This window comes from Parus major, chromosome 10, assembly GCF_001522545.3.
Source record: "Parus major isolate Abel chromosome 10, Parus_major1.1, whole genome shotgun sequence".
Lineage (NCBI taxonomy): Eukaryota > Metazoa > Chordata > Aves > Passeriformes > Paridae > Parus > Parus major.
Genome location: NC_031779.1, coordinates 1,101,423 through 1,127,796, shown reverse-complemented (window position 1 = coordinate 1,127,796; position 26,374 = coordinate 1,101,423). Strand labels below are relative to the sequence as shown.

Genomic DNA, 26,374 nt, shown 5'->3' with positions numbered 1-26,374 from the left:
AGGTTGGACAGGGCTTGGAGCACCCTGGGACAGTGGAAGGTGTCCCTGCCTGTGGCAGGGGGTGAGACTGGATGAGCTTTAAGGTCCCTTCCAGCCCAAAACAGGCTGGGATTCTCTGATTCTGTGATTTTTACAGCTCATATCCACAAAACACACTAACGTGCTCAGTCACAGCTGTCCATCAACGCTCTCTATCCCCATCACTTGCACAGCAGTTCTACAGATGAAGATTCCTGGAGCAGTTCCACACCCCACTGCCAAGGGGCTGCCTGACCCTTAGCTCTGCCCAGGAAAGAACAACATGGCCATTGGCTTGCAGCTGGCAACCAGCTCTGATATCCTGCTCCTGAAGCACACACTGCAATAAGCAGGAAGGGAAACATTTGAATACAAACCTTCCTGCCTGCAAGCATTTCTGATCCTGGCTGGACCAGCCCAAACTCAGCTCCAGGAGTGTAAACTTCAGTGCATGTCTGAAGCCTTTTGGGGAGGAAAATGAGATAGCACATGGGTCTACCTGATATATTATGCTGTCATGTCAGAGCTCTGTTGCTTTTGTTTTCCAGGCAGGAACCTCACTGGCAAGTGCTGGTGAGTGCTGCAGGCTCATGGGGGCTCCCCACACAGATTCCTGGTGTAGCTCTGGTTGTATGTTGTGCACAAGGGTCAGTGGGGGCAAAAGTGAGAGAGAGAGAGAGAGAAATGGATTCAACAATGAAATCTTGAAGTAAAAATGTGGCTGATCAGAATATAGTAACAGAGAAGGTCTGGAATACTTTAGACCCAAATAGCTCTTAAATCCAATTAATAAACAGGACATCTATGGAAACAGCAGAATCATCAGAAATAGCAGTTAATCCCAAACTGGGAGCAAGTAGAGTCCAGAGCTTGCCAGGGAACAACATGTCAACAGGATTATGGGCAAACCTTACAGGGCAGCTGTGATTCTGAAGGCCTGAGAAGCAAATTGTGATCAAAGCCATGCAGGCACAAGAGGAAACAGCATGGAACCCAGAATCCTTCTCCTGAAGGCAGATGGAGGTGAGTGACAGCCCAGCAGATCCTTTCCAAATCACCCCCTGGGTCCCAGGAGCAATGGATGGGGGACTGCTCACGTGATGCTGACTGACAGGCTGCGAGATTGTCTGTGGGAAAGGAACAAGAGGGGTAATTTTATTGTCATGTCCCGCAGGGGGGTGTAAGGAAAATCACAGCATGAGAAAATGACAGTGTATCTGTCTGAGGTCATTTGCATGCCCAGATAATCTGTGGGAGGAGAGCCAGAGTTGCTGTGCTTGACAGAGGCAACACCACGACAATGGGCCTGGGAATCGGGAGATTTGCAAGCCCTTAAACCAGCCTGGTGTTTGCTGCTCTCAGAAACCAAAATGTCCTGACTTCATCATTTAGGCTTCCAATGATTACACTTTCCTCCCTCATGATGGGCTGGCTGTATGATGGTCTTGTCTTGCTGATGGCACAGAGGGACAGTCCCAGGCTCAGAAGTGTGCCCACATCCCGAGGACACACTTAGGGGACACAGAGACACCATACACAGGCAAAGGAGCACAAACATGAAGGCAGACACTGGGTAGCAGTAGCTGTGGGCTGCCAGTGAAGCCCAGTAGATTTTAGCAGGGATCTAGAAGAAGAGAAAAAGGCTTTGACAGCGGTTTCAGGCTTCTCCTCTGCTGCACAGGGAGTAACCTGGGAGAAACACACGGTGGCAGGTGGGAACTGACATGGCTGGCAGGAAAACTCAGTATCTCTGCAGTGGAAAATCCAGCTGATGGTTGGGTGGAGCAGGGCCAGAAGGACAGGCTGCCTGCAGAAGGCACAGGCACTTCCCAGGGAGTGTGAAGGAGATGGTGACAGGTTGGGTGAGACTCACTCACACAACCCTTTAACACTGCACTGCCAGAGGCTCCCAGGAAAATCCCAGTGATAAGGTGTGTGGGACTCTGCACAGCACTGATAAGTGTGGCAGAAATCTGATTGCTTCGAAAACCTGGGCATTCCAAAGGGATTTCAGCTGGGTGCACAGGGAGGACGAGTTGGATTTTACAGATAACCTTTGGGCAGAGCCATCCAGCTTTCAGCAGAGCCCAGATATGGGTATTTAGAGAAAGGTCAAGTCAAAGAGAATGGAGGGGGTGAGTGGATGGTGAGAAAGAGACATCAAGAGAGTAGCAGGAAAGAGCAAGTATGAGGAGATTTAAAACTCTTGAGCTGAAGGCAAGAGGTAGGTGTCCAGGAAGGGCTGTCAGAAAGCAGAATGTGAATTAATTTGGACAGTGCAGGACAGTTTAGGAGAAAAGTGATCGCTCTGTGAGTCATCAGCAGGGCATTAAATATGCAAAATTTGTAAATAAGGTCACCCTGAGAGGGAACGCAGAGCAGGAAGAGAGAAGGGCTGGGCAAATAGCCAAGGATGGAGCAGGTGAAGTAGCTGGCAGTACCTGAGGATTGTCAAGGAGGGCAGGCACAGCCTCAGATCCATCAAGACAGGGGGAACCACATCCTCCTCGGGCAGAGGGCAGTGACAAACCTCCCCCTCCACCCACAGGTAGACTCGTCACTACCAGACCCAAAGAGAAAGCAAACTGTGATGTCAGTGTGCTAGTGGTAGCCAAGGATTGGAAAAGACAAGCCCACAGCTGCAGCTGGCAGGGAGTTGTGTGGGAAGCTGAGCCTACCCAGCATTATTCAGCTGCTTCTCAGGCACTGGAAGAGCCAGAGCTCGTGTCTGTGATTGCAGGGGCAGGAGCAGCAGGATCCTGAAAGGCTCAATTGACCCCAGGTTACAGAGCCAGCTGGGCACATGCCAGGCCTGAGCTCACCCACTCACCTGGAGCTGGCTGGGAAGCAGAAGGCAGCTCGAAGGGAATGCCAGGTTACCTTGTTGCTGGCAATGGCCTCTCATTTGTCAGCAAGGGATGCAGGCAATTTACACAGGGATGTGGGAGTGCTGCAGGTGTTAGGCAGCCACCCTGAGAACTCAAGACAACAAAGAGATCCTGAAAAAAACCAGATCCATTTCTAGCTGCAGAGAGGCTCTTAGGAAGTCCAGCAAGCCCCAGGCAGAGCTAGGGGAAGGGGGGCTGGGAGCCACCGGGACAATGGTCCAAGAACAAAAGGGCTGCATGAAAGGGCCTATTCTGGCAGTTAAGCCAGGTTTAAGCAATTTTGCTGCTGCCTAATCTGAAGCTAATAAGGAGTCAGTCTTACAATCTGGAAATGCCTGGCCAAGTCAGTGGAGAAAAGAGGGTGAGGCGTTTAAGCAGTCCAAACATTATGTTTCTGTCTGCATGTTCAGGACAAAGGCAAACCACTTTCAGGTTTAAAGTACACAATCCCTGATGGAAGCAAGATATTACACAGACCTGATGTGGTGCTGTGATGGGGTGAGAAGCCTCACCATCTCTGTCTGGTACAACCCTCAGAGGCAAAGTTCAGTGAGCTGGTGCCAGGGTGACTGGCAGAGGTTATCCAAAAGCCAGGCTCCATGAAATGCAGTTAGTCAGGACAAAGTGGCCTGGTCTCTGCAGGCTGCCTGCTTTCCTGTTTACCTGACCCAGAAATCCAGAATTTCTTTTACACAGCTTCATTTATAACAGAATCCAGTCTGCAAAGCACAGCTTAGCCCAAATTTCCACTCCCGGACTTGATCAGATCACTCCAGGCTCTGAGACCACTGTCTCCACACAGTAATAGACATTATCCCGAGGCTTTGTGTGTGTTTATGCTACCCTTCCATTTTCCCTTCAGATATGACATGCAATTCCTAGAAAATATGTTATAAACGCTTTTGCTCTGGAGTTCTGCCACCTCTGATTACACTCATTTGAGCCAAGCATGTAGTTTCAAAGTAAATCAATAAACAAGGCTTAAAAGGGTCCTACAGACAGAGGCTGGGGGCAGCACCACCTCCCCCTCTCCAGTTATCTCTGCTGTGCTTCAACCTAACCAAGTAAATGGGTGAAATCTGAACAGGAAAACACATCCCAAAGCTCCCAGAGCTGCTTTACACTATGGGAGATAGGGCCAGGGCCTGCCTTGAACCTGGAATGGCACCTGCAGTGTTCCAAGTCCCTGGAGTCACCCAGTGAGAGTGAGTGGGTGTCACAGCATAATCAGGGCTGGTGGGAGGGTTTCCCAGGGACACCCCTCCCTGCCAGCCTGTGGTACCCACAGAGGGCTGCAGCCAGGGTCTCCTGGTTGTCACCGGTGGTCCTGGAGGCACTCCAGCAAACATCTCACCCCCAGTGAGAGACTGGAATGGCAAACCTGGAAAGCCTGGATTCAGAAAGGGGCCATGCACCTCCCACTCTTACTGAAGACATTTAGGGCCCCTCAGGCTTGCTATCACATGGACAGTAACACATCCAAGTAGAGCATACCATAGATTTATTTGGGGAAGCCCAGGGGGGCACTTCTTCATCCCTAATCCTCCTTTACACTGCTTGTGGCTTCCCAGCACACCAACAGCCATACAGGCACAGAAGTCTTCCTGGGAGTCTCCCAAGAAGCTCTAACAAGGTTATAGTTCCTCAAGCAGCTCCTCCAAGGTGAGTCATAAAGGACCCCATGAGCACAGTACAGACTGGTGGCTAAACACTTCCCTAGGGAAGAGCTGAGGGGTGGGTTATTCATCACCAGGAGCTGTCCTGCTCTCCAGGATCAATGCACACGTGGGCAGGGCAACTACCAGAGAAACCTCTGACACAAAGCCTGCTTGGATGCACTCACAGCAGGATTTACAGAGCAAATTAACTCCACTGGTTGAATTATTTGGATTTTTTTTTTCTTTCAGAATCTCCAAAGGCTGCATAGACACAATGCTGACAACTCAGCCAGAGAGGAGGGCTGCTGTGGCACACAATGAGAATGAAGACCCCCTCACTCTACCACCGAACAACTGTTGTGTTTTTGCCTGGCTGCATCTTCAGCTGAGATCTCCATTACCTGTGTGCTGGTGGTTGTATTGGTGTGGCTGCCTGGGCTTTCTCAGGCCAGCTCAGGACATCTGCTCACTGTTCCCAGCTCTGCTGCTTCTGCTCACTGTAAAACAGAATGAATCATTCAGGGTAGAAGTGATCTCTTGTTTTGGTTGTCTTCATGGGCTGGTCTCTATTTAGTGCTCTGTTTCCAAATCCAGCATTGTGCGTGCAGAATCTGATTAAGGGAGTTTACACCACCAGAATATACATCCAATGTAGCAATTACACACAGCCCTGGAAGAGCCTCCCACACAACATGCTGGCACAGCAAAGCTCCTACTAGAGACATGTGGGACGAGCAGCCCACACGTCTCCTGCACAAGCAGATTACTCAGCCCCAGAGTGCCGCTTGAAGCAACATTTTCTTGGGATTCAGGGAGAGATCCCACAGACTGCTGCTCTTTTTTGTGGGCTCTGTCCTCTTTCACAGAGCTATTACTCATTGCCTCATTATTCATTGTAAGGCTGGGTGCTGCCAAGGTGCTCTGAGCTATCCCAGCCTGCAAAGGTTCCTATGAGCTGCACTGAGTGGCACAACTGCCATATCCATGTCATTCCTGTGTGTCCAGATCCTCCCCTGCACAGCATCGGGCATCTGAACTGCTGTAGTGGCTCTGTTTCAATCTGTGCCTCCAGCACAGGCTTCCCTGCCCCTCACCCAGGCAAAGCCCAAATTCAAAAGGCCAAATTCTTCTCTGTGTCCATGCAAAGCAGCTCCTTGTCTCCCCTGCAGAGCCCTGTTTTGTGGCCTCTGTGCAACACTTCCAACCCCAGAGCTGCTTTTCCTGCTGGGAACCATCCCCTGCTCTGAGCACCTGCAGCACTGAGCACCTTTAGGGGTGCTCAGCCATGGGGTAATTAATGAACACATGCAATTACTTCTATTATCTGCAACTTGAAGGCAACTCTTATCGAGGCAGAGCTGCAGCTGTGGGCAGCCAGGGCACAGCCACATCTGGGGCACAGGACCTTTGCTCACTCACTCTCCCTGGCTGCTCAGGGAGTCAGGTGGTGCCGTTCCTAGAAGGTGAATAAATTATTACTGCAAATTACTCTGATGAAGTGGCTTTTATTAGAAAGCCAGACACAAAGGGAGCTTGCTGATTGGCTCCCAGTGATGTCATACCCAGCACAGCACTCAAATGCAGAGATACGAATTTTCTCGTCTATATTTTGCATATAATTTTCATTTTCTCCTGGCAATAAAGACACCAGCAGAGCCTTTCACTTGGGGAGGGTGGTGGGGGGTCTGTACTGCTCAAGTGGCTGATGAAAGAGAAGTGGCCTTTGTTCCTCTGTCTTGCAGGGAACCTCAGGCTAATATTTTGTACCCACAAAAGCACTGTGGTTTATTGCTCTATTACAAACCCATCACTCCATTTTCTTAGGTGGATAGCAGAGAAATTGGCATTTTTTGGCTTCATTGTATGTAAAATCATTCTGATCACAGAGATTTTGCTATTTACAAGCCAAAGCTTAAAGAGCAGATAAAGCAACAGCTTTCTGATCATCATCAGAAGGTGGGTACAGGGCTTTGGGAAAAAACAGGCAGCAAAATCCCAACTAATTTTTTCTTTTCCAAGTTTCACATGGTGGTTGTTCCTGCCTGCAAAGCCACTGTGAGTTCTTGGTGAGGTCTGTTGGAACCAGCACATCGTGTGCTCTCATTCCTCTTCCCTAACTGAATGTCCTATCGAACTTACAGAATTTGCTTACCAAACGTTCCAGCTTTAATCATTTCTGGATGCAACAGGCTTGCTGGTGCAGCTCAGACAGCAGAGCCCTGTGTGGAGAGCAGGCATGGAAGTATCCCTTGCCTCACTGAACTGGAATGAACTCCCAAATTCAAGTGAAGCTATGGTTTCCTCAGCAGCTCTCTCACGCAAGGCTGTCGCAGTTCTGGGCCCCCATTGTCGCTGCTGAACCTGGACATGGGCAGAGGGGAAGGTTTTCCATACCTTCCTGCCTCCATTATGTAGCACCGAGGTGTAAATTCTGCTGGGATGGCCAAGTGTAACATTTCCAGCCCTGGAAACAGGCTCCTGCTTGTTCTGTGCAAACACTGGGCTCTCCTCCAACAGAGCCGGCACAAATCCTGAGCTGACCTACAGTGCCTGCATATTCCCCTGTGGTTATGGCTCTGAAGTCGTTTGTCCTGCAAGGGCAGAAAACAAAATCCATCTATCACTTGGAAGATGTCCTGGAAACCCCCAGACAGTTGTGCTGGTGAAACTGGACACCGAGGGCTACTGGAGAGCTCAAACACAGTTAGATTTGATGTTCCCAGTCCTGGGGTCACAACTATTCTTCTTTATTCCAGGTGGCTCAAAGTTGGAAATCATTCTCTCTTATTGCCTGAGGATTTGCTGAGCTGCCTGCCCTTTGTGGAAAACAGGAGCTGCCCTCAGACTCCTGGATGTTGGATCTGAGGCTTTTGAAATCCTGAGGGTGAAGGTGCAAGGAAGAGGCATCCGGGAAGGAGAGCGCCTGACTGGGAATCAGAGTAAAAAGAATGTGAAGGCTGCAATCCTGGGAGAGGATGCTGGCTGAGACACACAGCCAGCATCAGCAAAAAGAGAATGGGCTCTCAGGTTTAAGACCTGGAACAGATTCAAATCACCCCTTTTAGGTCTGACCTCCATGCCTATTTGAGGAAGACACAGAGAGGGGAGGGAGCCATGAATCTTGGATCCCATCCTTATGTGGCTTGGCCCTACATCCCTCTTTGCTTTTACCACTCCATGTGTAGAACAGAGGGTTATTAAAAGCACCAGATGAATCTCAAGTAAAACAATTTTACTGTTTTTAAAAGCTTTGTTATAGCATCTCTGGAGCTCTGGCTTGGACCACCACAGACCATTGTCGGGAAGCTCTAAACAGCCTTTGGATATTGAATTACTGTTCAGAAACGTATCAAATTCCAAAATTGCAAATGCTGTCCAAAAAAAGAAGCCTCTGTAGAACAGAACACACTCACACAACACAGACAACAAAACCATCGTGCTGGCCTAACTCAGCTTCCCTTCCCCACCCAGAGCAACAGCCTTGCCCCAGTCTCATTCCAGCAGTGATATTCCCCTGGGAAGCAGGTGGGCTCTAGAGGAGAACACAGTCCCACCTACTCATCACTCACCTCAAAACGAGAGCCCTTCTATCACTTGGCTTTTAATGAAATTGGGGGTTGATATCTCTGTCAGCCCCTCCCTTCCACTTGAGGACAGCATTAGCATCAGTCTGGATTATAATACCCAGTAAGCTGTTCTGGGGCGATATGAATCAAAGCCTTGAAATTGGGGTTGTGTTTAATTAATTGTGGCTGACAGATGAAGGTATTGATTGTAGATTGAGAGGTTCAGGACTGGCCCGGGGGATAATTATTGCAGGGCACACTGTGTTAGGGCGATATTTTTTTAATTTCTGGCAGTGTAGGGGGGAAGCAGGGGGGAAATAAGTGAATAATTGCAGCTAATTAGGACTTGTGTATGCATCCCAAATTAATTTGTTTGAATAATCAACCACCAACAGCCATCTGATCCAAAAGGAAAAGGAAACAACTGCTCAGAAAGATCTCGATTCCTCCCACAAATTGTGCAGTCCCGTGTCTGGGATAAATGTTTTACGGGATTGAGGCCCTAAATACAGAAGGATAATTGGGCAGGATTATTGAGTGGAAACACTTGCTTTTGCCTAAGATCTACGATAAATCAAAGGGGCTGTGCGAGGCTGTGGGATAGCAGATGATGCTCTGGCCGTGGCCCCCATCCCATCCCATCCCTACCCGTGTGCAACAGGCCCCCCCTGCGGACTGCCGGCCGCCATCCCTTCGCAGGCGGGACACGGGAGCTGCGGGGTCGGACACACAACTGCTGTCCCCGCGGGGATCACGAGAGCTGTGTCGGGCGAGGAGAGGGCAGATGGAGGCGAGGCTGCGGCAGCAATCTGTGTCCCGGTGCCCGGCCCCTCGCTCCGGTCCGCGGGATCCCCGTAATCCCCCCCGGCAGCCCTGCTGCTACAAACGCTCTCATCACCATCGCAGCGGGGGCAGCTCAGCACAGACAGCGAATGATCTAGCGGGGGGTTAATAAAAGGACTGGCGCAGAACAAAAAGCCTGTCAGCCGCCACAAGATGTGCTCTCCTCCCCTTGTGCCCCCCAGGAAATTAAAAACCGGAGCCTGCGGTGTGCGGTGTTCTCTGCGGGACTGGACCGGGCGCTGGGATGCGGAAGGGTAGGGTGGGAAGGGGGAAGCAGGGAGTTAAATCTTTGTCCCGGCTGTTGTTTCTGCTGCAATCTATCAAGTGCTGTTACTCTAAAGGACCAGACTACCTGGTCTTTCCAAACCTGAAGAGACAAAGGCACATTTCTGTGTGCTGCTGCCAGCAGCTCCTCCTGGAGAGAGTCCACTACATGCTGCCAGGCTGCTCTGCCTGACACCACCGAAGTCCGTGTTTCCATGGAAATGGGAAGAGAACGGATGCCTGTGACACGACAAACCTTTTCTGATGTAGATTTGGACCGCTTCTAACATCCCTTTCTAGCGGCAACCTTCAGGACTGGATACTTTGCGGGCACAACCAAAACAGAACAAGAAGGGGGGAAAGATATCTGATAGTATGAATGAAACCCCACCATCCTTTCTGGTGAGGAGCAGCTGAACTCGAAATTACATTAATCCATTAAAACACTCTTCTAGGCAGAGAGACCCCTGCACGAAATACAATGTAATTGACAAGCGGATAGTGCGGATCTGACCCTCCCGTCTCCGGGCTGGGTTGGGTAAAGTTTCTAGCAGCATTTCCGTGCCGAAGGCTGCGATGGCAGCGCTCAGAGGTTCCCCGATGGTTCCCCGTGCCCAGCCCGAGCGCGCAGCGCGGGCCCGCAGCGCCCTCTCCCGCGGCACCGGGGCAGCCCCGGCCGGCACCCGCAGCACTCCCGGGCTGCCCTGCCCTGCCCAAACCACAGCGACTTCTGTGCGCCTTGAGGGGTCCTGGAGAGCAGAGAGAGGCAGAATTCTTTGCCTATCTACAGCTTGCCAGCAGATAAAAGTGAGGAGGTTGACAGAGGCTTTGCTGAGGGCACATCGGTTTGGCATCTGCCAGAGGAGTGTGGATAAAGCCATTATCCCTCTCCTGGACACAGTGTTCATTGCGTGAGGTCTGGCTGCACCTCAGCATGTCAAGCGACCAAACACCCACCGGTCTGTTCGTCTGTTCTCGTAGCATCATCACAGCGGTTTTGTGCAGCCTCTCTCAGCAGCTGCTCCTGTGCCACGCTGCCCTGGGCACTGTGCTCCGGGCACCACGCTGCAGACCAGCCTGCCCTGGACCTCACCCCAGACCCATCAGTGCAGCACATTAAGAGGAGAAACATGAGATATTTACAAAGCCAAAGGCAAAGCAACGACAAATTTGTCTCTGTAGGGAGTTTGCTTGGGATTATTATAATTTTAAAGGGCAAGTTAGTGCTCCAGAGCTGGGAGCCAAGGATTTGAATAAAGGAGCTTCATGAATACAGATACATTGCATAGACAGAATAAATAAAGCTGATACACAGCTGTTTTAATTTCCAAGTGGGTGAAAATGAGATGTCCCATCCCCAGGAGATCCAGAAAGGGCTTCAGCCCCTTCATTAAACACAAGAGAAGAGGCTGAGATGCCAGGCCTGCATCCTGTCACGACAGCAATGTCCTGGAGTTCCCCCAAGGAACACCACTCCTGGGAAGCAAAGGCTTCCTGGCTGCCATGAAAATACTTAAAAACTGGAAACACTCCTGCCCTTCCTCAGTGCAAGGGACTCCAGGAGACACCAGTGTCAGAGCCAGACCCAGCTACACCCACAGGATATTCAGCACCACACTGCATTTCCCAGAATAAAGTCACCAGAATAAAAGATAAATGAAATAAAATGGGATTTCAATTGACCAGAACATTTAATTCAGCCCAAAAGGAAATGAGGAGCCCAGGGCTCCCTCTGAGCAAGAAGCAGCAGCATTGTGACATGTCCTAGCCCTGCTCTCCCCAGTGTGGGCACTCACAGCATCTGGCCAGATGTGCCCTTAGGCCCTACCCTGGCTCTTGCACCAGCACCTGCTTCTGGGAAATGAGTTTTTGCAATATTCCTTCCTGCCACATCCATCTCAGAGAGCAGAAATAAATGCCATGTCTCTCACACCGTTACATGTCCTGACAGATCTGCCCAGCCAAGACATTCCTTGTAACACCAAGCTTGATTTGCCCCTGACCTCAGTGGTTTTGGCACCAAAGGGATTTTCTCCAGGCTTGGGAAGGTTGTTCCTTCTTTTGGTGCCATTGGGAAAACTCCTGTGTGTGCTGTGTGAGAGGTCAGATGGGGTGAGTGTGAGCAGCCCTGCAGTGACAGGAGGGTGAGGCTGGAACAGGGCTGGGACTCTGCTCCATGCTCCATGGCAGGCAGGTCTGTGTTCCCCCTGCTGCTGCTGAGCACATCTTTGCACATATCCCTGTCCTCCAAGCCTCATTTGTCCTACACTTGCAGAGAGTGTGTGTATTTTTGGTCTCAGGGAAACATTCAAGCACTGATTTACCTGCTCAATAGATTCTGCTGGGTCCCACGTGTCCACAAAGAGCAGTGTCACACTGGCAGGACCTCTTGGTGCTATTCCATGTGGTCTTTTGTGTGCTGGTGATAGAAAATTATTTTTTTTTAGTGTTTCTCTGCTTTCTCTTGCTTCCATCACTGCTGGCTGTGGTAACATTGAGAGCACCAGCTTCAGGGTGTGCAGACACCAAAGTGAGGAAAGTGCCCTTCTGGTGCTCTGGGTAAGGTACAGATGGAATCCAAAGCAGACATGGGCAAGGTCCCCATGCCCCTGACTCCATCACTGAACACTCACCCTGGGATCAAACATTGTGCCAGGGTGCCATGTCCAGCTCTGGCAGTTCCAAAAGCTCCCCTCTGTTCACTCTGTGCTCCATTTGTGGTCACCCCAGCTGCTGGACTGGCACCACCATGGCATTAACCTCAGGAGGGTGACAGTGACACTGTTCTGACAGAGCTCTCCTGGCTGAAGCCCTGCTCACATCTCCTCGCTCGCTTTGCCCTGGGCAGGCTCCAAAGCCACAGCTCCCTCCCAAGCTCACATCACCTGTTACTCCAGCAAAGAAGTGAACCCCAGTAATGTGAGGACATTTGCAGAGCCCCAGCTTTGCAGGGACTGGAATTAGTCATTTATGCCTCCAGGGTGGCATTGCAGATGAAAATTAAAATGCCAGAACTGACAAAAGGAATTTTAAAAAGCATTTTCTGTTTTTAGGCAGCTGAGGGATGAACAGATCTCGATTCAATGGGCTTAGGTCAGTCTTGTCTGAGATACACAGGTCCTTCTCCTTGCTTTGTCCTTACAACTCCTTCCCCTACCCAGAGGGAAGTCTCAGCTGAGTCTCCCACTGTGCAACTCACAGCTCAATCTTTAGAGGGGCTTCAGTGGCTTATTTGTTTAAATCTCTGCAGACACTAAGACTCCTCAGGAGCCCTCAATCTAGACCGAGAAGCAAATACTCACAACTGTAAATGCATCTTGCCCAGTTTGCTCTCAGATTCCTGCTAACTGCACCTAAAGTTTGGCTGATGCCCTCTTTTTCTGTGTTTTACACGGATTAAAGATCTTGTTTTGCCATTACCTTGTGGTATTTATGATGTGTAAGGTTGCCCAAGGTCCCAATTCTGTACCCTTGTGTCCTTATCACACAGACACAAGCTGCAGCATGTCACTTCAGCAGAATGTGCCGATGGCATTTGGGGGGCATCACAGTGGCATTTTACAACTGCTCCTTGGGGATTTGATCTCTCCCTTCTCAAAAGACCTTCAATTGTCCTTGAAATGCAGCTTGAACTTTTCACAGGAGACCCCAATTGCTAAACATTCCTATGCTATTTAGAGACATCTTTGCTCTGTTGATAGCAGTGACATGCACAGGAAAGCCACTGCTCTGCTGGCACTCCATTTCTGGCAGCAGGTGCCAGGGTCAGCTCTATCACTGAGGGATAAGACCTGCTGTGGGTCTGTCACATGGATGTTAGGGAGAACTGTCTCCCTAACAATTCTGTTTGGTAGGGCTGACTCCAGGCTTGCAAATATTTGGAAGGAAGCTGGAGTTTTTACATCCCAACAGCCTCTGAAATGGCAGCACACACCTCTCCTGGTCCCAACCTCAGGAATCCAGCAGGTATTTGCTGTGTGCTGTTACAAACTAGGGTTTCATCTGAGGTTTACTCCCCCAGCTCTCATTAGCAGACTGATGGCTTTGTGATTATGATTTTCCTCAGCTTCTGTCTTGAAGATATTTCTGTGCCTGTCTGAGATTGTCACTGGGCACTGCACCGACTCCCACTTCTCCCTGATTGCTGTGCTGCTGAGACACTGAATAGCTCACATAAAAAATGCTTTTCCCCCATTCACAATAAGGTCAAGAGAAGAATCCCTGAAACCTTCTAGTCTAGGAAGCAAACCTAAATCCCTGCTCAGGGAGATTCAAGTTCAGCTCCTGCTCATGGCATTGAAAAGGCCATGCAGCACCATCCAGCCCTGCCTGGAGCAGGGCAGAACCTTGTCCTACCTCCCTTTACCTGTTACCCATGAGCAACACAAGGCTCACAACTGTTACTCTCTGGCCTACCAAGCAAAAATTGCTATTTCAGTCAGAATGTTGGAGGCTGATGGAAATCTGACAGTCCATGGCTAAGCTGCCAGCTGGGAAGTGGGTGGAAATGAATCTTTTGTCGAATAGTTAAACTGCCTTTTCTCCAGATTAATTAATTCACAAAGAACATATCCCTTCCTGGGTTTCACAGCTGAAAACAAAGCCAGTCTCACCTCCTCTGCACTATCTGTCAGTCGTATCACAAAGTGCAGAACTTCATTGTTCCTCATGTGAGCAAATCCTGGGGAAAAAAGAAAATCCCTGCACTGTCTTCCAATTCACCTGAGGTTCTGAGCTTCCCCACATCAATTTTTCTACAGTTACACCCAAACAGTTGGCTCCACCTTGAGCTGATCCACAGGGCCATGACCCCAGGCAGAAGCCCCAGCACAGACTCAAAGCACTCAAGACACTGCCAGTTCCATTTTCAGCCTGACTTTCCCTCAGTTTGTACTAAATGCCAGGTGTCTGTTTGATACCTCCATTGCAGTGGCAACCCTCAGATCACATTTGGTTTCCCATGGACCAGATCCAAGGAGTGATGGGTAGCTGGACAGGTGCCCAGCTGAAAGCTCAAGAGCCCAGCAGTGAGAAGCATCTCAGCACCTGTGTCTCGACAGAGACAGGAGCAGGCTGAAAATCCAGCTGTCCACAGGCTCCTGTTCCTCATCTGGTAGCACAGTTCCCTGGATAATCTCAAAGGCTGCTCATCAGGTGCCCAGGACATAGCTGTGTCCTTTCCCAGCCCTGTGTCCTGTGCAGCTGTCCAGACCCATCTTTCTCACCTTCAACTGCCAGCTAGGTGCTAAATCTGTAGCAGACTCTAAAGATTATCAGCTCTTTTCCTGTAAGGGAGCATTGTTTGGGAAAGGCTTCCTCCCACACCTCCATATTTGGCACCTTAGCACTCACTTGAAGTGGAAACCAAGCTCCAGAGAAGGCCACAAGACAGTCACAGCATGTGCAGACTCCCACAGGCCACTATCCCACCTCTGGAACAGTGAGACACCTGGGAAAGGGAAATCCATCCCTCCCTGTTCACCCTCTAGATATGGAGGACTTCACAGCCCTCTACAGCAATGCTCTGGAACTGAAGGGTTCCTTTTCAGTCAACTCCTCCTTGTACACCAGATCAACAGATTGTTCTTTCCTGGTTATTTTTATACTACATAGTTTTTGAGGTTAACGAGCAACCAAAACTGTCCTTGTAAGCCTGAGTTTGGCTAAGGAGAGTGTTCTGTCAGCAGCTGATTCCTCAGGAGGAAGTCACTGAAAAGTCTCTTGTTCCCTTTGGAGATGAATGACCTCCTCCAAACAGCAGATGGAGTAGTCACTTGCTGCTGAGGTCTTCTGCAGCAGGATGTTTCAGCTAGAGGAAAAAGGAAAGGAATAAAGCGACATTCTGTCTTGGCCGCTTCTGAGAAGGGAAGTGTCACAACATTCATTTCTGAAATCCAGAGAGCAGCAGTAGAGAAGCATCAGTTTGTTTTCATTTGTACTTTTGTGAAGATGAAGGAGGAAGATTCTTTCTCAGCATGTCCACCATAGCCCCTTGCCTTCCATCAGTGCTCAACAGCCATTTCTACTCAAGATGTGCTGTGCTCTGAGGCAGGGAGATCAACCATCCCCCTCTCCCCAAATAGCCTGAGGATGCTGCAGGGAAGCACTTAGTCCTGCAGCACGAACAAAGCACAGGCTGAGCTCACAGAATGGAGAGAGAGGAAATCACATGCAGACTTGCAAAAGGCAGTCTCTGGAGCCTGAGCTGGTTGATCACCCAGCAATTTCCCTGCGAATCTACCTGGGTTTCCCTTTGATCTCTTTTGGTTAGTACTTTTCCTTGTCATCCCTGATGCCCAGCCTAGAGGCAAGACATCCTCATAAGACTTAGAAGTGCCACAGAACTACAAAGGAAAAAGGAATTTCATGCTCACAAAGCCTCAGCAATATCTATACACACACATAAGAAAAAACAGACTTCAAATACTTATAAAAGTACCTATTGTGTTCTGGATTTCTGTGGTTTTCCAGTGTCTTACAGCTTTATTTCAAGATCTTAAGATACTTTCTGTGAAACCTTTTCAAGCCCTTTCCCCCACAACCAGTTTTAGCACCCCTTTGCTCCTCCATCCCCTCCTTATTTTATAAAACATTTTCTGGGTGTTCTGACTGTACACCACTTTTCTCAACCATGTTCCTATTTTTCTGATTGTTGTATCTTTATGGAAGAGTTAGAGACCTCTTTTACCAACTTAAACAAATGTGGTTCCATATGCAGCCACAATCACTACCTGTGGTCACATTTAACACCAAGCACTCCATGTCTTATGCTTCCTGTATTCACACAGAAGGAAAATACCAGGGACACCTTTGTCACAGCAAATTCCATGGCCCAAACCTCTGTGGACAGATCTAGAGCCGACAGCTTTGCCAGGCACTGCTATTTATGAGCTGTGTCTGTTAACACACAACCCAGGGGGGTGTGAGCAGTTTACAGTATGAACTATGAAATACACAAGTAGCTTTGGCAGTCTCAGAGGTGACATTCTCAAACAACTGCCTCTCAGAAGACCAATACACACATTCACTGCACAGTCTGATTCAGGGCTTCAGCTGGCACGTTAAAATACACCCAGCTCACGCTATTGCATAAGACACATCCTACCCGGATCAGCCGCCCCCAGGGAGCAGGACTGCACCTGACTGCACATTCCGCAGCTCCTGGAGCTGCAGCACAGCCTGGAAGGTGCTAAGGAAGAGACGAGGATCGGGAGGGTGGAGCAGAGGTGGCCCTGGTGCCGCTCTGTGGGAAGTGACATGACCCCAGAGGATGAGCAGCTGATGTCACCTGATGCTGTCCCCACCCTGAGCGAGTCTCTGACAGGGCTGTGGGTGGCTGGAGGAGCAAAACTGGCAGCTGAGCCAGTGGGAGAGAACCAATCCTCATGGACACACACACCCCCGTGGCCACCACCCAGACTGGCTATTCCAGACATGCATGGGATGCACACCAAGGGAGGAACAGAGAAAACAGGTTATGTTCATGCTGATTGCTCAAGTGTATTTTTGCTGGTAAAACTCTCAGCCCTCTCTTTTCCCTCTCCCTTACTCATGCAAACCTGACTTGAGGCTGTCCTGTTCTCTGCCAAGTGCCCTCAGCATCTCCCCCCACAGCTCTGCAAGTTGACAGACCCTACAGCACAGCAAGCACTTGGCTTCTCTATTCTCACCTCTCCAGGACAGCCTAAATCCCTCTTCCATAGTCCTCTGACACAGCAAGGGCTTCAACTACAGCCTTAAAGGCTGAAAATCAAAGGCTTCTCAAGGATCCGGGTTTTGGGAGTTTTCTATGACAGTAACAGAAATAAAGGTTGCCCTTTTGGCTGGTAGGGTTCTTGGTTTGGAAGACAGGTGTCTGGTAGGGAGGGCAGGAGCCTCCCTTGGGATGAAAATGTCGACCCCTTCTCTCCGAATTACTGTAATTTTGAAATCAAGGGGCTCTCAGGCAGAGATCTGTGTGTAGGAATAACAGTTCTTTACTAGTGTGTATAACGAGGCAAACAAACAACAATAACTCCAGCATTAGCAAGAAAACAGAACCAGGGACCCCAGGATCCCTTCTCGGCCGGGACGGGAAGGGATGGAGGAGAGGCTTTGTTTCACAAACCCCTCGGGTTGGCAGTCAGTCCCGGTGCTCCTGCAGGGCTCCGAGGAACAGTCAGCTGGAACAGCAGGGATGAGCTGAGATCCCGGTGCTGAGGTGGATCAGCAGCTCCGCGGCGGTGCCTGGCACTGGCAGGTCCTGGCAGGACAGGGGGTGTGAGGCTCACAAATGAAGAAGGAAGAAGGAGGAGCAGCAGCTCCGTGTGGGTGATGGCGAATTCCCTTCCCCAAGCCGCACAGCTCCGAGAGTGTCTCCCTCTCCAGCCCAAGAAACCAGCCAGCCCCCCAGCTGCCCCCACCTCCCCCCTGGGCCCAGCCGAACTCCCTGTGCTTCTCAAGCACCCACCAAGTACCAGCAGTCAGGTTTTCCCTGCAACTAATGGACAAAAAATTCCACAGGCGAGACGGAACAAAAGGAAGGACACCCAAGCCCCAACAAGCAGTTTGTTAGCTTGAGGAACATGATGAGGTTTTATTTGTATCACAGGAATTAGGTCAGGTTCAGTAGGCGCCAAACATTTCAAGGCACATTCACTCGCAACAACGTTAGTGCTGAAATGATGTGAATATAAATTGTAACAACCATAATACAGAATCCAAAGTATTTACAATGAGATACAACCCACAGAACACTCACCAATTGGTAAGCAAATTGGATAGATGTAGGGGACTGCAGAATAATCTGAGTTTGGATTTCAGAGTTCCTTCCTAGAGATAAGATTGAGCATCTGTCATCAATCTTCTACCTTGCCAAGTTGAGAACACATGAAAACACTTCAAGCATTGCTCTGCTCACATACATGCATCCTTTAACAACACACAACACACCTCTAGCACATCTAATCACTCTCATTTTTACAGGGCCACACCTGACAGATAAACAGGTTTTGCTGCAGATCTCAGCTCCTGACAGTATTGCAGCTGGAGGCTCACAGGACCAAGACTGGAAAGGCAGTCAAAACACCTTCCCACCAAAGTTTCTCACTTCCTGAGGATAATTTCCTAACCTGTCTTCTTCCCACAAATTCTAGTTATTCCATCTTCATTGATCTGAACCATTTGCTCCAGAAACAAGCAGTCACTGCCACCACCTCTGATACCTCAGGGTGTTCACCAGCACAGGTGGTGGCTCACGCCTGCTCCAGTTCCTGCAGATTTTCTGGAAGCCAGGCTGGTCAGCACAGGGTGTGAGCACTGCAAAATCCAACCATTTGGCTCCAATTGAGAGAAATGCATAAATGTGGACATGGATGATGCCAGCTCCAGCCCTGGTGTCTCAAGCAAGATGGGAACAGTTCTGCCTCCCACTGCTGAGCTCTCAAAAACTGGGGGGCGGCAAGGTCTTCAGGGAAGGCAAATTCATAACCTGGGAGGGAGGGAAAGAGATTCTCTGTGCAGAAATATTTCTGCAACAGCAAATCTCTCCAACGTGGTTCAGATTCTGCAGAACATCCACATAAGTGGCATCTGGCAGCTTCAGACTCTTCCCAACTCTCATTCTGGGAACAGAGTTGCCAGAGAAGCTGATACTAATTATCTAAAACTGGGACTTGCATATTTCCCATATTCTACTTCTGAAGCGCTGCATGACTGAGAGGTTTGCAACTGCCAAGACATGAAAGAGTGTTTGTTATTAACACATCACTATATAATCAGGGGCTTAGCAGGGGGCTGGGCATGCACATGAGTCTTCCTCTGCTGCTGACAGTGTAGATGGAAGTCCCCAGGTACCCTATTAGGTGACAAGTGAGAATGAGTACTGCAGCCAAAACGAAGCAATTTGGCACAATTTAGTAGAGAGATGGCACATTCTACTTGAAAAAGGCCCCGAATTGGAACAGCACAAGATGTTTCCAATTGAGATTGAGCTGTGCTGGCCAAGCTGAGTGGGTGTCTCACAGAGCAGAGCAGCAGTGGGTGCTGAAGTCCAGGACTGAGATTTGCTGGCAGAGCTCAGATGGGGAATGTTGCCCAGTTTCTGAGAACAACACAAAGTCTGTATTCTAATTAGAGCTCCTCTGCTCATCTGCATGGCTCAGCAGAAACTTTGTGGATTTTCTAGGCCTTTATTAGGATCCATACAAAAAGCCTAAATTCAATTTTTTTCTCCTCCCCCGGTGAAGCCACACTAGTAGGAACCACCCACCCCACGTGTTCTGCTGTTGGCTCCCATGGAATGCCACAGGTAGGCACTGATTTCATGTACATGGAGTGATGTGTGGCTCTGGAAAGAGTGCCCAACTCAGATTAAATGAGGCCTGGGAGCAAGGGCAGTCTGATAGCAAGGTATGAAGACACACAGATGAGTGAGCTGGACACACAAAACCTTAATAACTGACCCCAGGGTGCCTGGGGAAGGCAGACATAAGGGACAATATGTTGGGAGTGTGGGACAGGACAGGAGCTAAGAGGGCTGCCAGGACCTGCTGTCCAAATCATACTCGGGGTGCAGGCAGTGTTCACTGGCTCCAGCTAGAGATTCCATCCCGGGCACTGCAGACACACATGAGCCTAACAACAATAAAGGAATTCATACTTTGGGAAGGCTCCTCCCCTCCCTGTGCTGTTCAACTGGCCAAAGCAGGTCATGAGCTCATCTGAATATGGAAACTCTACTTAATAAGGAGTAAAGACAATTGCTTCAAGCTTGTGAGTTCAACATAAGAAAAACAGGTTTCCAGATCTCCTTTGGGAACTAGAAGCTTTGGCTTTCACTCCTCTCTGCTGTTTCCTCCCTGTGCCCACCCTCATTCCCCTTCCTCTTGCCCCCTGCCTGATGAGGCTTTGGCAAGCCCTCATTTCTCCAAACCAAGCCCATGGTCTGAAAAGCAAATTCAGTGAGGTCAAAAGCTCACACATACAGGTCTGTCAGCTCTGAATGGACAGAGCAGAGGTGCCACTGTGCAAATCTCCATAGCTAACCTTCAAACAAGAATCACATCCTTTGTCTGCTTCCTGCAGAAAAAGGTGTTTTTTCCACCTTTTCTTCTTTTTTTCCCTAAAGGGAACAAGTTCCATTTCCAATAACTGAACACTGATTAAAACCACTGTCCCTCTACCACCCCCCAAGTCACAAGCAGCTTATACCAAAAAACTGTCAAGAAGAAGATATCTTGTACAAGGACTTCATAACACAAGGGAAAAGAAATGAAGGAAAACTGTTGACATTAAATGTTAACTCTTTCCATTCTAAAAAAATTCTCTTAAATCTTACTCTTCTCTTCCCATGCTTTTAATAAAAGTATCCCCACTGAAAATTCATTGAGATCAGTTTCAAGTCTTTAGAATGACACACAGCAGTGACCCAGAGGCAATCAGCTTGTTATTTCCATAATTAAACAAGTATTTAATCAATACTTTTTATTCAGTTTGAGTTAGTCCATATGGATCCAACAGCCCTGTGTCCCTCTGTTACCTCTAACAGAATAATACCATAATTCTATGGAATTCATGGGGTGGCTCAAGGGCAGGCAATAAGGAGCTGGACTTCAGTTCTCAGCTGACAGTTTCACCCCTAATTTTGCTGTTTGAGGCAAATCTAGATCTCCATTGGCTTAAAAAATAATTATTGACCAAGAAATGGGTGTTCAGCTCTTTAACTGAACAGGTCCTCTGAGGGAACTTGTCTTTTTATAAACCTCTTATTTTTGTTGGCAGATTGTAAAATGAAACTTACCATTAGTTATCTTTGCAGCCTTGTTCAAGTGCACTGCCAGAACTGTCTATGGAGGCTGAAGACCAGCAATTTACAAAGATCAAACCGAGGTGGTTCCTCCTCAACAGCTTCCATTGCATTGATGTGGAAATTGTGTCTGTAATAATAAAAATAAAAAAAAACCAACTTCAGTTCTCAGGGCAACAAATGCATCGACAAACTAATCACCCCAAAGCAGACTTGTGCCTTAATTCCCCAAAGTATTGCTGTGTCAAATTGCTGATCACAGCCACACCCTGACATGGGACTAATAATGGGGTCCCCGAGCAATGACAACGCTCTGGGTTGAGGCTGCCCCATGGGCACATCTAATTATGATGTTCTGTGACAAAGCTATAAATACCCCTGGTCCCACAGGTGAAGCCCTCATTGCAGCAGGGTTTGTGGGCAGGTATGTAGTCTGTTCTCTCTGCCTGCCTGGGCTGGAGGGCTGTTTGTAACCATAAGAGCCTCACAGACCTCTCCCCCAGGGAGTGTGAAACCAGCACGATTTCATAAACACAGCCAGATTAAACATCAGCCAGAAGAGCACTGAAGGGGAAATGATTAAATCTGTTCAAATGAAAAAGCTACTGACAAAACCCAAAGACCACCTGAGCAAAGGAAATTCAACAGAATTCAACAAGAGAATTCAACAGAATAGGGGGGTTACACATTAACCGAGCAACTCTGGTGGGCTGAATGGGGTCTGAGAGGAGAAGATGATCACTCTGTGAAGGGCCACTATGGCAGGAAGGTATTCGAGGATAAAGGACTGTTTGAAGGATCTGTTGAAGAACAGGGAAGGCAGAATCCTAGTTTGTCTTCATGATTCTCTTAAGATCACGACATTATCACTTTAGGCTCACAAACCCAGTCAGTGTCCCTGGTCACCATCAGCTGTCAGGTGAGGAGGGCTTTTTCTCACTTCGCCAGGAATTCCAGCCTCCATCATCCACCTGGCCTTCCCATCTGCACACTCTCAAAGCTCTGAGGAATAATTTCAGAGGAAGAGAATGCATAAATAAATGAGGAAGTCCTTTATGGCAATGCCTACAAGAAAGGGAACCTGATGGCCAATCAATGAGCCCTGAGAGCCAGACATAAATCCATGACGATGGCTGCTGACTAAATACCATCCTAAAAAGAAAGAAAAGTCAGCAAATATGCTTTCCAGTAATCTATCTCTTTTACTGCTTGCTTTGTCAGAGTCTGAGGAGATGACAATCACTCACAACACAGAACTGAATAAGGAAATTATCGGCTGCCTCAGCCAACGCGCTGTGGCACACAGTTGTCAAACTCTTGCAAATTTTGTCAGAACTCTCTGAGCGAAAGTTCCTGTGGCTTCTAAAGAAGCCCAGAAAAACTCCCTTTCATTAAAAAGGGAAACCTCCCTTCTTGCTCACTACAATTCATCATCTCTGTGATGAATGCAGCAGGCAGCAAAGGGCGCTCCCGGGCCTGCTCCCAGCACAGGGAGCCCTCAGGGCCGTGGGCAGGGCTAATGAGGCCACCTCACCCCGGGGAGAGGACCAACCAGGGACTTCTCCACAAAAAAAGAATGTGTACTAGGGTTAGTTATTAGCTTCGGACAGTGACTGGATTGATGGATGTGAGCCTTTAGAGAAGCCTTGGTCTGAGGCAGGGCAGAGGAGCTGTGGGACTACGGACACTGCACTGTTGGGGCAGAGTGGAAATAGAACGTAGACCCATAAAGGTGCTGGGGAACATAGAGATAACGGCACCGTGAGGAGGAACCCCAGGGAGGGGATGGAGCAGCAGTACCTCGTACATAGGAGGGTGCAGGCACGATGCCCAGCCAGACATTAGCTCAGCGCTGCTGAAGGCACCGGGGCAGTGCTCACCGCGGGCTCCTCGCCCCAGCTGCCTGAGAGCCCGGCGGTGCCGTGAAGGAGCCCCCGCCCGCCACGTCCCCTCACAACGCGCCGCCCCCCGCCGCCTACGCTACTCCCGTGCTGAGTTACGCAAGTGACGTAGCGGCATTGCCGGGCCGCATGCAGGTTGCGCAAGGGGAGCGCTATTCCCATACCGATTTACGCAGGCGGCGCAGCCTCATGACCGGGCCGCACGCAGGTTGCGCAGGAGGAGCGGCGCGCCGCGATTCCCGAAGAGGTTTACGCCATCCGGCGGCCGGCGGGGGCGGGGCGCTACGGAGGCGGCGTAAGGAGGCCCCCGCCGGCGGCGCCCCGCCTCAGCCGCGGCGGCGGGGGAGGAGGAGCAGCGGAGCGCGCCCGGCGCGATGTGGCAGCGGTCGGTGTGCGTGGGCCTGCTGGCCCTGGCGCTGGGCTACCTGTGCGTGCTGGGCCCCGAGCTGCCCCCCGCGGCCTTGCGGCAGCTCTCGGCCTCGCTGCTGGGGACGCTGCGCCGCGCCCGATCGCTGGAGGCGCGCACGGTGGCGGCCTGGCAGGCGGCCATTGTCCGCCCCGCGCGCGGCTGGGCGCGCGTCGCCGTCGGGTAGGTGCGGGAGCGCGCGGGGAGCGCCCCTGGCGGCGGGGCGGGAGCGCGCCTGGGCCGGGATGCGCATCCCGGTGCCCACGTGTGTGGGTCTGGAACGAGCGGGGACGGATGTGCTGCGGCCCCGGTGCGCATAGCCGTGTACCTGGGGTGTACCTGGGGTGTGGCCGCGCCGCCCAGGTGAGAACACACCTGCAGAGCTGCTTCCAGCTCTGGCGTCCCCAAGAGCAGCAGGACGTGGAGCCCCTCTGCTCTGGAGCCAGGCTGGGAGAGCTGGGGGTGCTCACCTGGAGAGGAGAAGGCTCCAGGGAGAGCTCAGAGCCCCTGCCAGGGCCTGAAGGGGCTCCAGGAGAGCTGCAGAGGGACTTGGGACAAAGCCTTGAAGAGGCAGGACAGGGGACAGTGGCTTCCCACTGCCAGGGGGCAGGAATAGGTAGATATCAGGAAGGAATTCCTCCTTGTGAAGGTGGTCAGGCTCTGGCAAGGTTGCCCAGAGAAGCTGTGTCCCCTCCATCCCTGTCAGGGTTGGACTGGGCCTGGAGCACCCTGAGCTAGTGGAAGGTGTCCCTGCCTATGGAAGGGGATGGAGCCAGATGACCTGGAAGGTATCTTCCAACCCAAACCATTCCATGATTCCATGAAAAAGAGCCGGATGTGGGTGCAGCACCTCCCGCAGTGCTGCTCAGTCAGAGTTGGACATCGGCCGAGGGGATCAATGATCCAGAACACTCCTGGGGTGGGGATTTAAGCTGGGCTCTGGTCCTGTTGGCAGCCCTGCTCTGGAGACATTATTCCCAGCTTGATTGTCTGTAAAACAAATCTGTGTACAGTCTGAGGGTTGGGGTTAGGGTCAGTTGGAGCTGCTGGTCCATCCAGCACAGGCTGGCAATAAATAGGTACCAGAGATAAGTTCATAAAGTGGAGAAAGGAGCAAAGCCTTCGCCTTTGGGAAGAGGTAACTGTGGCTAGGCAGAGCTGGAGAGAGATAAGGAGGGAGGGCAGTGGATGTTGAGCTCAGGGAAATTCAATACTCTTTCTCTTTTTAAAGTGGGAAGAGAACAAGGGGAAAGTTCAGGAATGTCACATTGATCTTAAATGCTGGGTTTAAGTCTGACCATTAATCATGTTATATTTAGCACTTGACTCAAATATATGGACATGGCAGGTAACTTGACTTTGACTGGAAGATTCAGCCTCTGGATGTTGGAAGGAGTTATCCACTTCCATGGTGGTGTAGCTCTGTGTTAGCAGAGGAATATGACTTAGTTTCATCTTCTTGGATCTGTAATGATTCATTAAACCATAAAATTTGGGCTAAAATGCTGCTTGACCTTACGGTTTCTTTGCGATGCTAGGTAATTTCTCTGTCCTTGGTGTAGGAGGTGGTGCACATCTAGAGGATTTCTGGGCTGCTTACCTCGTGGAGTGGAAAGCCTCAGGGTTTTTCATGTCCTTTATTTTGTGTGATGCAGCTTTTTTTTTGTTGCAGCCCAAATCTGACTCCTGGGAGGTCACTGCCAAGGGAATGCTGAGTGCTGAGCACTCCAGGCTGACAGGGAGCAGGAACTGGCCCTTGCAGTGTCATGGGGGAGATGTAGAGAAAGTCAGGGATCCTGCACGAGTCTGATAGATGGTTTGGATCCCTGTCAGGGAAATGTGGGCCAGAGGAACAGAAATGGCACTTGACAGCATCTACAGAAGATGGTTCAATTGCATCTCTGTGCAGTTGCTGGTGTCATCTCAGGAAATACTTGCTCCATGTTGTTATTGTTCTGAAACCACAGAGTGAGACAAGGGCAGGTGTTTCTGAATTGACTTCCTGGGGTTCTGATTCCAGCCAGAAAGTCTGACTCAAGACTGGGATTAAATCAATGAGACATGGAGATTGGAAGTTAGACTTTCCAAAAAGCCTGGATCTGCTGAAATGGTTCTTATCCCTCCCTTACTGTTGCAGGATTTTTCTCCTGTTTCCACTGCATGCTATTTCTGTAAGTTTGGGATGGTCCTGTGGAAACTGCCGTTTTCAAATATTTCAACTGACAAATTGCTCTCTTGACTTTCTGTAAACAGAACCAGCCTGTGTGTGGAGTTGTGTGTGGGTTTGTTATTAGGAATAGTTGAAACTCCAGAGGCTGATCTAGCTGATTTAAATGCTTTCAGTTTTCTTTTTAATAGTTTTGAATCACATGTACATTTTAAACCCAAAATACATACATTTTTAAAAGCTTCTAAGAATTTAAAATGCCACTGTTGCTATTCCTGTTCTTTTTAAGTGAGCCCAAGGCAGGAAATGAAGCAGAACCTGTATTGTAACATACTCAAACACCTTTGGACCACACAGCTTTCCTTGTTTTCATTCAGCAGAAAGTTAGAAATCCCTCTTGGAGCACAATAAAAGCCAGTCAAACAGACAGAGCTTTAGGAGAGAATGTCAGGAAATTCCTGTGCCTTTTTTCCCTGTGGTTGGTTGTTCTCCCCCTGCACAGTCAGGGGTGTGACCTCAACTGCACTGCCAGGTGCCCCGAGGTCAGTCTGGTTTTCCCAGGACGCCTTTTCTGTCTCTCCCAGTGTCAACGCCTGCGTGGACGTGGTTCTGTCCGGGGTGAAGCTGCTGGAGGCGCTGGGCCTGGAGCCCAGTGATGGCAAGAACCATGCAGTCCTGAGTTCTGGGCAGGACCTGAGGGAGGCTTTTGCCCACTTCATGGAGAGAGGGGCGGCTGCCGAGCGCTTCTTCAGCGATGCCGAGGTGTTCCAGGACATTGCACGGACGGCCTCGGAGCACCCCGAGGCACAGGTGCGTCTGCACTCGGAAGGCAGCCTTGAGAATCCCCTTCCCCTTCCCCTTCCCCTTCCCCTTCCCCT

General features: G+C 50.0%; 1 protein-coding gene and 1 long non-coding RNA gene across 5 annotated transcripts in view; one reads left to right on the top strand and one right to left on the bottom strand.

Annotated features, from left to right (window-relative positions):
- The window catches only part of LOC109022812, a 46,459-nt gene extending 23,515 nt beyond the window's left edge, over positions 1 to 22,944 (bottom strand). Inside the window, exons 1-4 of one of the 3 annotated variants that reach the window (XR_004498933.1) lie at positions 22,823 to 22,944; positions 21,017 to 21,152; positions 17,978 to 18,048; positions 17,689 to 17,892 (exon numbers count right to left, since the gene is read on the bottom strand). This is a non-coding gene — a long non-coding RNA (uncharacterized LOC109022812). Of the gene's footprint in view, positions 1 to 4,965; positions 5,062 to 17,688; positions 18,049 to 21,016; positions 21,153 to 22,822 lie in introns of those variants that run through there. The other 2 variants (XR_004498932.1, XR_004498931.1) reach the window with 2 other exon arrangements.
- A 302-nt stretch (positions 22,945 to 23,246) lies between these two features.
- ADPGK (ADP dependent glucokinase) overlaps positions 23,247 to 26,374 on the top strand; it is an 11,636-nt gene continuing 8,508 nt past the window's right edge. For both annotated transcript variants that reach the window (XM_015638995.3, XM_015638994.3), the window contains exons 1-2: positions 23,247 to 23,512; positions 26,081 to 26,306. In XM_015638995.3, coding sequence (XP_015494481.1) covers positions 23,298 to 23,512; positions 26,081 to 26,306 — 441 coding nt within the window. In that variant the 5' untranslated portion in view covers positions 23,247 to 23,297. The remainder of the gene's footprint in view (positions 23,513 to 26,080; positions 26,307 to 26,374) is intronic.